General features: G+C 41.1%; 1 protein-coding gene across 1 annotated transcript; it reads right to left on the reverse strand.

Moving 5' to 3' along the window:
- Positions 1–935: 935 nt before the first annotated feature.
- On the reverse strand, positions 936–12,404 carry CCDC110 (coiled-coil domain containing 110; the record flags this gene model as incomplete). Its single annotated transcript, XM_082680249.1, has 7 exons — positions 936–985; positions 1,298–3,350; positions 4,026–4,085; positions 4,185–4,295; positions 5,512–5,577; positions 5,841–5,896; positions 11,945–12,404. 7 exons carry the CDS (start codon positions 12,402–12,404, stop codon positions 936–938), a joined length of 2,856 nt encoding a protein of 951 aa, XP_082536375.1.
- Between the last annotated feature and the right edge of the window lie 367 nt (positions 12,405–12,771).

Here is a 12,771-nt window from a genome sequence, read left to right on the forward strand (position 1 = left end):
CAATAAGACCAATTCTACACTAATCCTTTCAGAAAATAGAGGAGGAGGGAACACTTTCCTCTTGGAAAACCTGACCTTATATTTTATGAGGCCAGGATTTTCCTGACACCAAAATCAGATAAAGACATAAAAAGAAAATAATATAGATACCAATATCCTGAACATAGAAGCAGAAATCTTTAACAAAATATTGTCAAATTGAATCCAGAAGTATGTTAAAAGGATAATACATGATATCTGATGAAGTTTATCTCAGCAACTCAAGGTTGGTGTAATGTTTCAAAATTAATCAATGTAGTCACCATATTTACAGATTAAAGGGGGAAAACACAGGATCACCTCAGTAAAATGCAGAAAAAGCATTTGACAAAATTCAGTAAGTTTATTTGTATAACAAGCAGTCTTGGAAGCTAGAGATAGTGTCTCTGCTGGAGCAAGGGCAGGTATTCTAACTGTCCTGTACAATAAAGGTAATGTTTCCATCTAGAGCAAAGGGCAGGCATGCTTACTGCACTCAGAAAAGTAATGGTTCCCTTAGCTTAGAGTTTTCTCTTGTAATGCAACCACTGTGTGACCCTTTTCATGTGGCCTATAGGAACTGGGGCTTGGAGAACCCGTGCAAAAGTGCTGTTACTCTGGCTCCTGCTATTGCTGTGAGCAACAAACTGTCCTTTATCTCTGACCCAGTAGTCTCATGTCTTCCACTAGAACCCATGAAACTGTCAGGCTAACATATTAGCTTACAAGTTGGATAAAGTCTCAGAATGTTTACAGTTCTTGACAACATAAAAATATATACCTAATTCCAATATCGAATTTAAAAAAACTAGTCTAATCAATTATAAGGTAATTGTAATCCCATGTAAAAGTGAATTTAAAATTTTTTGTTGAAAAAAGTACTTGGACAAAGGATTTTGAAACACTATTTCAGAAATTTATTTACATGGTTTGGATGGAAGCAATTGATACGGTTTACTTGGAATTCCTGGAAAAAAAAAAAGAATTTTTTAGAAAGTTGGACTTCTAAGTGTATTGCAGAAAAATAATAATTAAAAAAAATCCCTGTTTGCTGCCAAAGTTGCTTTGGTCATATACAATGTATAGAAGTAGTATAATAAAATAATATGAATTTTATCAAAAGAGCAAAATCTCTAAATAATTCCACTATATAATAAATTGGATACAAATCTTACAAAACTGAATTGTACTCACCTTCTTATTACTGTCCTCTGGCTAATGCCCGATAGGCTAAAAGAATCTTAAACGTATTTCTGCTAATCCACCATGATATACATACCTTTCAAATCAGGGGCTAAAGGCCTACTTCTGGGACTAGAGGTGTCTTCATAAATATCATAGATGTCAAAATGGAATTTCTCTCTTCTTGAAATGTAACCCATTTTTGATAGGTCAATATGATGATTATAGATTTTTTCACTTAGATTTAAATATTCTTTTTGAAGATTCCGCATCTCAAATTCCAAGGTATCCCTTTCATTCTCTATACTTCTTACATAATTTTCTAAAAGTATTTTGTCTTCCTCAAGTCTACTGATGCTGTTTTCAAATTTTATACTTTCTTGACTATGTTTTTTTAGTTCTTCTTTTAGAATCTGATTATCAGTTTTAATTTCCATTAACATTTTTGATAACATCTCACATTTGTTGCCCATTTCTGACAAACTATTCTTATAAATACTTGCTTTTGATTTTGCATTTTTTATTTCTTGCAGAAAATTCTCTTCGGCGGTAGATTGGTATGTTTGAATATCCTCAATTTCTCTTTCCATCATTTCTCTCGCAGCAGTAGATTCTTGTAAGGTTGTTTCAAGATTAAGCTTTTCATTTTTAACTGTTTCTATTATTTGAAGAAGTGTCTCTTGTTCAGTTTTTGCCAATCTTTCTTTCTCTTTTAGCTGCATTATCTCTAGCTGGTTTTCTTTTCGTTCATTTTCAAGTGAGCCTTTTTCCTTTAGAAGCTGGTATGTTTTTTCCTCTAATATTTCTTTTTCCTCTTGTATCAACAGAATATTTGTTTTCATTGATTCCATTTCTGTGATCAATAGTTTATTTTCATTATTGACAATGGCCATGTCACTTTGAGTTTTGTGTTCCTTACTTTTTAGTTGTTCTAATGTTTCTATTATTTGTTGCTTCTCCAAAGAAAGTTGACTATTTTTTTCCTCTAGGGTTTTATTTTGTCCTTGGAGAACATTATAGTTACTAATTATTTCTTTCAATTCTTTAACACATTCTTTGCCATCTTCTTCTGTTTTAATTAACTTGGGCTGAATAGTGTTCTTTTCTTCAGCCAATGTCTTAAGTTGTTTTTCATACATTTCAATTTTCTGTATCAGAGATTGTGTGGTAAAGACAAGAAGTTTAATTTTCGCTTTAAGGGTTAGGTTTTCATTCTCTAGTTTTAGTACTTTTTTCTGTATCTGCATAGATTCTTTCAGGTAATTCTGTAAGTACTGAATTTTTGCTACACACTGTTCAGTAACAGAATTGACTTTGGATGTCTTCTCACTTTCAAATATTATTGATCCTTGTTTTACTGCAAATGGTTGTCTTTCTTCGTCTTTCATTGCATATTCTGTTGGGTCACAGAATGCCAGTGTATGTTTTGGAACTGTGGAGTGGAGTTTTAAATCTGCAGTATTCTTGTCAGCGATAGGAATTTCTTTATTATTTTTCTCATTCTTTTCCCCCCTGTGTATTTCACTCTTAGATAGTTTTTCACATTTCCTACAAAAATTCACATGGAATTTTGACACTGTTTCCCTAAGTGCCTCTAATTCCAAAATTCTCTTTGATTTTATATCTTCATTTAAGTTACTTTCAATATTTTCTTCCTTAATAAAGTTAATTTTTTCCTTGTGAGAGGGGGGCAGGTCATAGTTACCATTCCTTGGAACAGCTTTTAAAGTTTGCAGTTCATTTGTAAGTGCCAGTTCCTTGTCATGTGACTTTTGAAGCTCTTCCTTCATTTGTTTGATAGAATGGCAGATATCATCTAAATTTTCACAAAATCCATGCTTGAGGTAAGGCACAGTAACTCTGGACTTATCCAGAATTACCATATCAGCTTGAGACATCCCGTTTTGAGGTACATTAGGTAGGAAATTATAAAGGTTATTATAATTCTTCAAGTCAGAATTTTCTGAAGCTGAATTATCTGTCGAAGTTAATATGTCCTTGAAATGTATCTGGCATGGGATATTTATACCTTGAGAGAGCCTGTTAACACTGTCACTACTGAATATTTCTTCTACGGAATGAAGAGTCCTAGGATCCTCAAAAGGCTGAATTTTCTCCATAGAAAGGGTTTCTTCTTGATTCTCTACAGGCTAGTAACAATAAAAATCACACTATAAATGTACTATCATTTGCTACATGACCAACAAATTAAGATAATATTTTGTGGAGGAATTGCTTTTACTACAACCAGAATGAACATTTTATCCATTTCTGCAGCAAAGAGGCTGACAAGTATGATTCATTTTCTCCAGAAAATCTACCGTTATTTTGAGATCTGTAACTCTGGTCTTCACAATTTGCTTAGAAATTGCACTTACTTCCTTAGGGGGTGAGATGGAAGGGCCAACCCCTCAATTCCAGAAATATAAATTCGGCATTTCTAGAGACCATCATAGATAGGTGGGGAAGAGAGAAGCAATAGTTCAAAGGGAAGTTTAAGGAAAATGAAAATTTCTACTTCTGGGCTATTTGTCAACCTTAGCTTGTCTTCCTCATTTCAAATGGGTCTAGGGTTGTGACTCTTCACAGAGAAAGTGTGAAGTTCTAATAAGTATAGACACAGTGACTCTAGTTTGGACCTGTTTTAGAGAACTCACTCTAGGTGTAAGTCAGTCCTAAAAGTAGAAAAACTCAAAGTGGACAGAAAAACTGCCGTGTATTTCAGTTTACTTGGGAATCTTTAGGTATATGGATTAAGTCAAATGCCCCTCACACGCTCTCCTAAGAGAAACAAGAAAATTGCAGAAGTACAGAGGTAAACGAACATCTTCTAGGGTTTTCAGGACAGGAGTTTCCTTATTTTCATCTTTGACAATCCAGTCGCCCTGTGAAGAAGGGGAGAATGTAAAGGTGAAGGTAAACTGGTTGCAGTAACATTTCTGAAGTACCTAAATGTAGGAATGATTTTGTACTGAAACACATACCAAAGCTTTTTCATTGCGTGTGCTGAATACTAGATTTTTTTCTGAGCTAAATTGTGGGTTTTCTACTTCAATAATACTTTTGTTCAGTATTTCACTGATTTCAGACTGCACCTTTAAAAGAGAAATTAAGAATGTCAGGCTTTGATTTCACACTTATAAAGTTATGAATGCACAAGGATGATAGATATTATACTTGAAAGATACCTTTACATTTCCTATGCATATTCTTTTCCATCATATAAATTAAAAATTAAATTTAATTTATTGTAATCTCTATCATTGAAGGAATCTTTAAGAAAAGGATGTCTTTACTACATGATTATAAAATCAGAAAGACTTAATTTAGGAAAACAATAAAATCTTATGAATTAAAATAATTTTAGATGTTTGATTTTTACATTGTTGAATAAATCAGAGGTCTTTGACCTCTGTCATCAGAATGGAATCTATTCCGTCAGCCTCAGGAGGATTTTATCTTCTCGTCCCATTTCCCTGCAGTTGCTTCAGGAATATCAGGATGAAGTTTATGTTGGGTCTTTGGCAACTATGCGTTGTGTTATGTACCCCCAGGATCCATGCCCTGTCCTTCTGTTAACACTACCCCTTACTTCTGGATAAAGTCCATGTGCCTTTGGTGATACAGATCCCTCCTCCAGCTCCAAGGGGTGGGCATGTGACCCAGAGCTAACCAGTCAGAGCGTTGCCTCCCTCTGAACAGTGATTGCTTCAAGCACTGCATGTGGGGCTGTCAGAATCAGGCCAAGAACTCAGTACACACTGTTAAGAGAGAAAGCACGGTCTCATCTCTGTCTAACTGGAATCTGGAAGGATAAGGGCCGGAACTTCTAGCAACCCTTTTGCTACCACATGGAGTCTGAGAATACATTACTGTCAAAAGCAGAACCAAGATAAGGAGTGAGGCTGGTTCCCTGACGACGTGAGTCCTGACCGTATGGATGAAGCCATCCCCAAGTGAACTATTCAGAGGGTTTGCATTACTAGAGCTAATAAAGTACACTTTTCCCTTAGTCAGTTTGACTTAGATTTTATTATCACTTATAATGAGAGTCCCTATTTGTAGACTATATATAGGTAGCACTTTAAACATATGTTTTAAAAAAAAATCAGTGAGTGTTATTTCTTTGGGCTCATATCCAAATGCAAGTATAACAGAATATAGTTTCCTGCCAATTTCGTGTCTAGAATAGGTTGTGGCTTTATTACATTCAATACAAACTCATCAGTTGGCTATAGTGATCATCAGTTTAGAAGTGTGTGACAGTGCTCTAAGTTTGGATATTTTCTATGTAAATTAGAAGAAACATACCATGCTAACATTCTGCAAAGTCTGTATTCGGAGAGCCTGAAATGATTCCAGCTGATGCTGAAGGGCCTATAACAAAATTACACAAGGTATGAAACTGAACATTTTTAGGTGAACATACATTTTGTTACAATTAAAAAAAAAAAAATCCCCTGAAGTTGCCTATTACAAGGATCATGTGAGGGTCAGGTGACCCGCATTCTTCATCATTCTTGCCCACTCTCCAGTGCATTTTGATGAAGACTTTTGTGGAAAACCCGTATATATTTAGGAAATATTCTGAGAAAGATCAGACTTTACACAGATTTTCTGAGAAAATGAAATATACTCACTTTCAGTGCTGAGTGTTGTTGGATTTGATTTTCTGATTCTGTTATGCAGCCGTTTTCTAAAAAGTAAAATTGAAAAACGATGTGATTTAATCCTTAAGTGTTATTTTTAAACAATGTTAATGGAAAGCAGTCTCCTAGCTTTCCTGGATGGTGAGGCAAAGAGATGATGAGACGATTGATGTTCACATTAAGAAAAACCCGATGCTAGCTGCATAGTGAGTTTAAGAGATAATTCTCATCTGACTTACAATACTGCACCTACTTAAGGTTGTAATAGTGGTTTTACTTTTATAATAAACCCTTAACTTGTAACACCAAACTGAGAACTCTCAGGAACTCAGATATCTTTGTTTGTTTCTGGGATATAAACTATATTTTTTGGTAAAAAATTAACAATTCTTATGTTAAGGGAGACCCTTGGCAAAGTCGTATATAGGTCTCAGTACCTATGCAACAGCCACATGATGTTTTTCTTCCTTAACATGGAAAACAGTTTGGATTAATAGAACATAATTTTTGTTATGCTCTTAAGCAAAGTGCTATAAGGATCCATGTGTTCCTTCCTAGAAGATAGATTTTAGTTCTGCAGTAGGGGAGAGACTATATAACGTTTGCACATTTCCTGACATACATTCCTTTTTTTTCCCAAATGTTAGGCTACTTGCTTTGTAAATTTTTATTGAAAAAATTAAAAACATGTCCTGAATGAAATGAGAGTTATGTTAGAATTTGCCCCAGGCTGACAATTTCTGCTGTAAGAGAAGGTTTTTAAAGAAGTCAGTGCATCTCTTTTGGAATGGCAGTCTGCCAGATGTTACAGAATCTGGTTGCAAAGTGTACTTCCTTCCACCCAGTCCCAATGTGGCCCTCATCACTGAGAGAGCTGCTGTGGTTCAGAGCCTGGAGCCATTTGGCCGGTTGAAGAATCCCGCCTTCATCACAGGGCAGGGATGGACCATGTGTGGGGGCTGGGCAGGGGTGCATTAATGAGTTATCTTCAGGATTCTGGCTTTCTTTATCGCCTCTGAAAGTCAGAGGGAGTTACGAGCCATGCTATAGATAGCCTTGCCAGAATCATCTGTTTTTGTCTTTGGCCTCCACTCTCCCATTTTATGTCCTGAGGGGGTGCCCCCTTCCTTCTCCAGGTACTGCTGGTGAAGTTTTTGCTGGTGTTTGTTCATGTCCTTTTGTAGTGGGGGAGGAAGGTCTGGGGTCTTCTTTGGCTCTAAAGTCTCTACCTGAAAGTCTAGAATAATTTTGATAAGTTCATGATTTGGCCTTAAATACTGTTTCATGTTCGAGTGGTTCATTCCTTCAATAATATCACACATTCAGATTTTGAGTGTCTAGTGGTGTGCCCCACTGTAGTTAATATAGACACAGCAATGAATAAATCAGCCGGAGCTCCTGTTCTCACTATGCCTACCTTCTAAAAAAAGTAAACAGAAAAAAGCAAACAAAGATATAAACAAGATACTTCCAAATAGTGATAAATAACACAAAGAAAATAGGCTACTGTGACAGTGAGGGGGGGTGAGGACAGCATTGGGGAGGGCGGTTAGAAAAGGCCTATCTGGTATTTTGTGGCTTCAGCCAAGACTCCTACGTGATAAGAGGGGGCCAGCCGTGTGGACATCTGTAGGAAGAGATTCAGAGCAGAGGAAACCGCAAGGTCCTGAAGCAGAGCACGTGTTACCTGTGTTTGGAACAGAAAGAAAGCCCATGTGGATGCAGCTTCCTGAGCAGATGGGAGCACAGTGTGCTAAGAGTTCAGGGGGAGATGGGGGTGAGGTTAGAGAGAATCTGGCAGGCCATCCTGAGGGGTTTGGCTTTTATTTTAAGAGAAATGAGAAGCTTTGGGGGGTTTCGATCACGAGAATGATTTGATTTGACTAAAAACATTATAGGACACTCTCCTGCATGATAATGGATTAGAAGTAGCAGTTGCAGGACTATTGGAATAATCCAAGGGAGAGACAAAGGTACCTTGGACTAGAATGGCAGTGCGGGAAATGGAGAAAAATAGGTGGATTCAAAATACGTTTTTGACATGAAGCATTGCTGGAGGATTAGATGTGGCCAGTGTCGAGGAAGGAAAGGTGACTCCTGGTTTTTAGTGAGAGCAGGTGGACGAATGATGATGCCATTTACTGAAATGGAAAAGAGTGGGGGAGGAACATATTTTAGGGAAAACTCGTTTAGGTCTGTTAAAGTTTTCCGTTGGACATCAAAGTGGAGATGTCAACAGGCAGTTGGATAGTCAGGCTCTGGGTCAGGGGAGTGGTTATGAGCACTGTGTTGGGAAATATGGACCCTGCTGCTGGCCTAGACAGGGGCACTTTCTGTGCTGTGAGCAGCTCAGAACCCCAGATGAAGTGGCTCGAGGGGAGATGGAATGTGAAGGTTCGTGGGCAACGCTTTCTGGTTTTACTGTGTCAGGGGATAAGGTGCCTGGTGGGGATAGGGGTTTTTGGAAGAGATGTGAAGGTTAAGAGGAACTTTTTTTTAACCATGAGAGAGTCTAATATGCCTGCTTACTGCGGGAATCATATAGTGGAAATGGAGGAGAAGAATAATTCTGGAGAATGAGGAAGGCTGATGGCCAAAGTTGAGTACTTGAGAATTACAGGAGAGGTACGATCTGGAGGAAATGACCTGTGGTTGAGCAGGGACAGTCCTTCCACTGAAGTGGGGGGCAGCAGAGAATACAGAACACAGGCGGTAGGTTAGCAGAGTTTAAGGTTGAAGGTTAGGGATTTGGGGTCTGACTGCTTCTATTTTTTTCATATAGTTTGAGGTCATGTTACATGTTGGGAGGTAGCGGTGAGAGGTGTTGGAGATTTGAGGAAACCAGAAGAGTGGAATAGTTATCTTGGACAGGGCTTGCAAAAGCATTTACTGGGGAAATAAAGTAACTTTTCCAAGTAGCATTGAGATCCATGGTATGACTCAGAAGTGAGTGTTTTTCTCCAGCAAAGTTCATATGATTCAGTGAAGATAGAGTAGGCAGAGAGTTGGATTCATCTATTTTTAAAAGCTACGAAAATAACTTTTTGTTTTTCTTATGAGTTTCAGAGACATTGGCTACTACTTATTCCCAAAGGGAAGATAATTTTAAAATTCATCAGTACTTAAAGAAACACATAGGATTATGTGATTCTAGAATTGGAAGGGAAATTATCAGTGAAGCACAGGAGAGGGAACACAGTCACAGGTCACCATTTATTAAGTCCTTGCTAAATGTACTATATTGGGAAGTATTTAGACTAAGTAGAGGATATGGTGCCAGCCCTGAAGAAGCTTATACTCTATTCAGATTGCAAGAAATATTATTCAGATTATATTCACCTTAAGTTCTCTAGCTGTTTCATATTTAAGTGTCAAAATTTAAAAACAAGATAGTTATCAGCAGGATGACTTTTGAGGTCATTAAGGTAAAGATATAAGGAATTTATTCTGAAGTCTGCAGAAGATTATGTCATATTCAATGTATAGAGAAAGTTTTAAGGGCATACTTGTAGCTAATAGAGCAGGGAGAACAAATGAGTTTTAAAAATGCAACGTGGTAACAATTCTATATAGGATGTTAGACACTCTGTAGTCAACGCCTTTTAATCCTCAGGTTCAAATACTGAGTTTTGCCGTGACAATTCACACTCACTCCTAGAAGTAACTGTTTTATTGAAGCCTTGTGAGCTGTTCTACCCAAGCCTTCATTCATTCATCTAACAACTATTTTTAAGCACCTGCTATGTATCAAGTACTGTCCAAGGTGCTGGGGATCCTACAGTGAGCAAAATATGCAAAATCTCTGCCCATGTGAGGGGAACAAAGGATACTGTGTGTAAGATGGGAGTGAATCCTATGGAGAATAGTAAGGCACAGAGCAGGGGAGTGTGCATATCTGCACGAGGCTTTGTTATGGGAGCTATGGAGCCAGGCTGCCTGAGCTTGAATCCTGGCTTTGCCACACGCTCACTGTGAGGGATCAGTGTCTCGTTTGTAGGTAAAGCCTTACACAGTGCATGGCACACAGTAAATGCTCAAGGAAAATTTACTCTCTTACTGTAGCAGCAAGGGTGTTATCAATATGATGATGATTTGGTAAATTTAAAATTTCTAATAGAGATGGAAGGGAGGGATGACTGCTCAAATTCTCCAGTGCCTCCCATTTTGCTCAGAATAAAACCGCACATCCTTACATGGAATTACAAAGCCCAGTATCCTCTCTGAACCCTTCTCCTATCCTCCTCCATGCTTATTCTGCTCCCGTCACCAGCTGATCCTCAAGCATGCCAGGCATCCTCCCACCTAGGGACCTTTGCAGCTGCTCTTCTCTCTGCCTGGAATGTTCTTTCCCTGGAAATCTGCACTGACTACTCCTTTACCTCCTTCAGGTCTTTGCTCAGATGTCATCTGCTAAGTGAGGTCTCCTACCATCCTATTTGAAATAAAATTGCACACTCCCCACCCACCTCTGACACTCCATATATATACTTCACGCCATATACTAACTCCTTGTTCTTCTAAAACCAGAGACCTGAGAAATATATACGACCTTGTAATTCGGCATTATTTATGCAAATCATGTTAGTGTTCTGTTGGTCAGTACCCAGCGAATGGATCACTTGGTGACCATGACGTGTAGCTAAGAGAACAGAAAGTGGGGAGGGCACAAGGTCACACGTCCTAGTTTTGCCTTGAGCTGTAAGCAGGAAGTCCCTGCCATCCTTGGTGGCGCCTAGCTTAGAATATGTCTCACCCATTGAGTCCCTGCCCTTACACCCGCCACGCTCTAGCAAGAAAGACTTAACTCTCACACAAGCATATGTGCTATTTTGTATGTAATTTCATTTTCTGTGAACGCTGGCATTTTTCTCCAGAGCCTTCCATCTCACTCACATTAGAGAACACACGGTCTTGCCACATGAAGCTCCCTCAGTCTCTTCTGACCTTAAACACTCTCTCTTGGTATGGAGCTGTCTCCGTGTCTAGACTCTCTGTGAGGGCTTTCTGCCCCACTCAGGGCTTCCCGTCGCCCCTCCTGTTGCCCAGGGATGCCTGCCTGGCCTCATGCAGGCGGGCGGGGCGCAGAAGAGCAGAGAGGGGGCAGGTCAGTGCACTGCCCTGCGGCCTCTACTGAGGTGTGGCTTATCCTGGTGCTCTGGGCATCCAATTGCCTTGTGTCTTTTGTCTGCCGGCTGTGGCTGTTCCAGCCTTTTTTTTAAGAGCCCTTGACAAGGCCGTTGTGAAGGTCCCCGGTTTATGGAGGTGGACAAACCCCAACCTGACCTCAGGTCTCGGGCTCATCACTTGTCGCAGCACCTCTGCGTCTGGATTGCCCACGTGTCCCGCGTGGCTTATGGGTAACCATAGGATCCCAATGTGGCCCCTCAGTTTAGATACTGCCTTCTGCCCACAGCGCTCTGCTCCTTCCCTGGTGTCTCACATGAACACCAGGCCCCTCTGAGAGCTGTGTAGCCTCCTTCAGCTTCTCTCAAGGAAGCGAGACTCCAGCTTCAGTGTTCTCAGATCCTCCACACATCTTATTCATGGTTTATATGGAACTTGAAAACTGCAGCTTTTTAATGACTTCAAACATCCTCCCTATACAGTATCGTGTAGTCTACAAATATTTACTATAAAAGTATTTCTTTTGGAAAAAAATAGGTACCTTTTTAGTGACTGTCCAAAAAATCAGCAATTCTTATCTGGTATTCAGAGAAGCAGTACAGTGTAGCATGGAGGTTAAGGCCTGGACGCTGGAGCTACCCCGCTGAATACTGGCTCTGTCAGTTGCTGCCTGTGTGACCTTGGGGAGTTAGTTAACCTCTCTGTGCCTCGGTTTCCTCACTTGTAATATGCGGAGAATGGTAGTACCTACTTCATAGGGTTGTTGTGAGGATTAAATGAGTTGACATATTTAAGTGCTCAGAACAACATCTAGCACAAAGTAAATGTCCCGTGTTAGTTATTATTAGTATCTTACGAGTAGTTACCGGAAGCACACCAGTTGGGCCGGTGGACTTAGGTAACGTACTGGTTGCCTATAGTAAAAGGCAGAAACATCACTGCCATCGGAGCCTTGGCCTGGGAGGTTTTACCTGTTTCACTGCCACTATTTTCCTTTACCCCCTCAGAGGAATTTAGGATCTTGGGTGCTGAAAGGAGAACGCAGTCAACCCCCTCCTCTTCGTCAGTACGCTTTTCTGTAACACAACAGTACGCGGCTTTTGGTTTTGCTGGGAGAAAGGAGGCGAGGCGTGGGGATTCGGGACGCGGGCGCGTAGAGCGGCCACGGGAGGGCGCGCTGGGGCCACGCCGCGGCGGCGGGCCGTGCTGCTCCAAGGCTGGAAGCGGGGCAGGCGCGGGGACGCAGGCGGTGCTTTCCTCCTGGGGAGGGCGGAGGTGTGCGGCTCGTCTAGGAGATCCGCACTCCAGACGGGACCCGCCCCGCGGGGGAAGGAGCCGGGGCGGGGGGAGGCGGCGCTCCCCACCACGCGTCCAATTCCCGGGTAGCCCCCTCCCAGGGCAGCCCCCGACCCGGCTCTTACCCGGGCTCATTTCTGCTGCTCAAGCTCCCTTTCCAACCGCCTTCCCCTCTCCCAGTCACTAGGCTCGGTTGCTTCCCGCCTGGGCAGCTCGTTGCTTGGTAACGGGGTGGCCGGGACACAGCGAGCGGCAGTGGGGCGCGCGCGAGGGTGGGGGTGGGGAGGAGGAAGGTGCGCGCTGGGGGCCGGGGTGCAGTACGTCCGCCCAGCCGGAGCGGCGCCCGCGACAGCTGCGTGCTACCTTTGCTGTGCCTCCCAGGCCCAGCGACAGTCTCACTAGGGTGTATCAACCCCCCACGCCCCACCCCCGCCGCTCCCCTGCTGACCCAGAACTTGATCTCGATCAGACTCTGATTTAACACAGCACCTGTTGGACCCAA

The sequence above is a fragment of the Grampus griseus genome (genome assembly GCF_964374135.1).
Source record: "Grampus griseus genome assembly, chromosome: 21".
Lineage (NCBI taxonomy): Eukaryota > Metazoa > Chordata > Mammalia > Artiodactyla > Delphinidae > Grampus > Grampus griseus.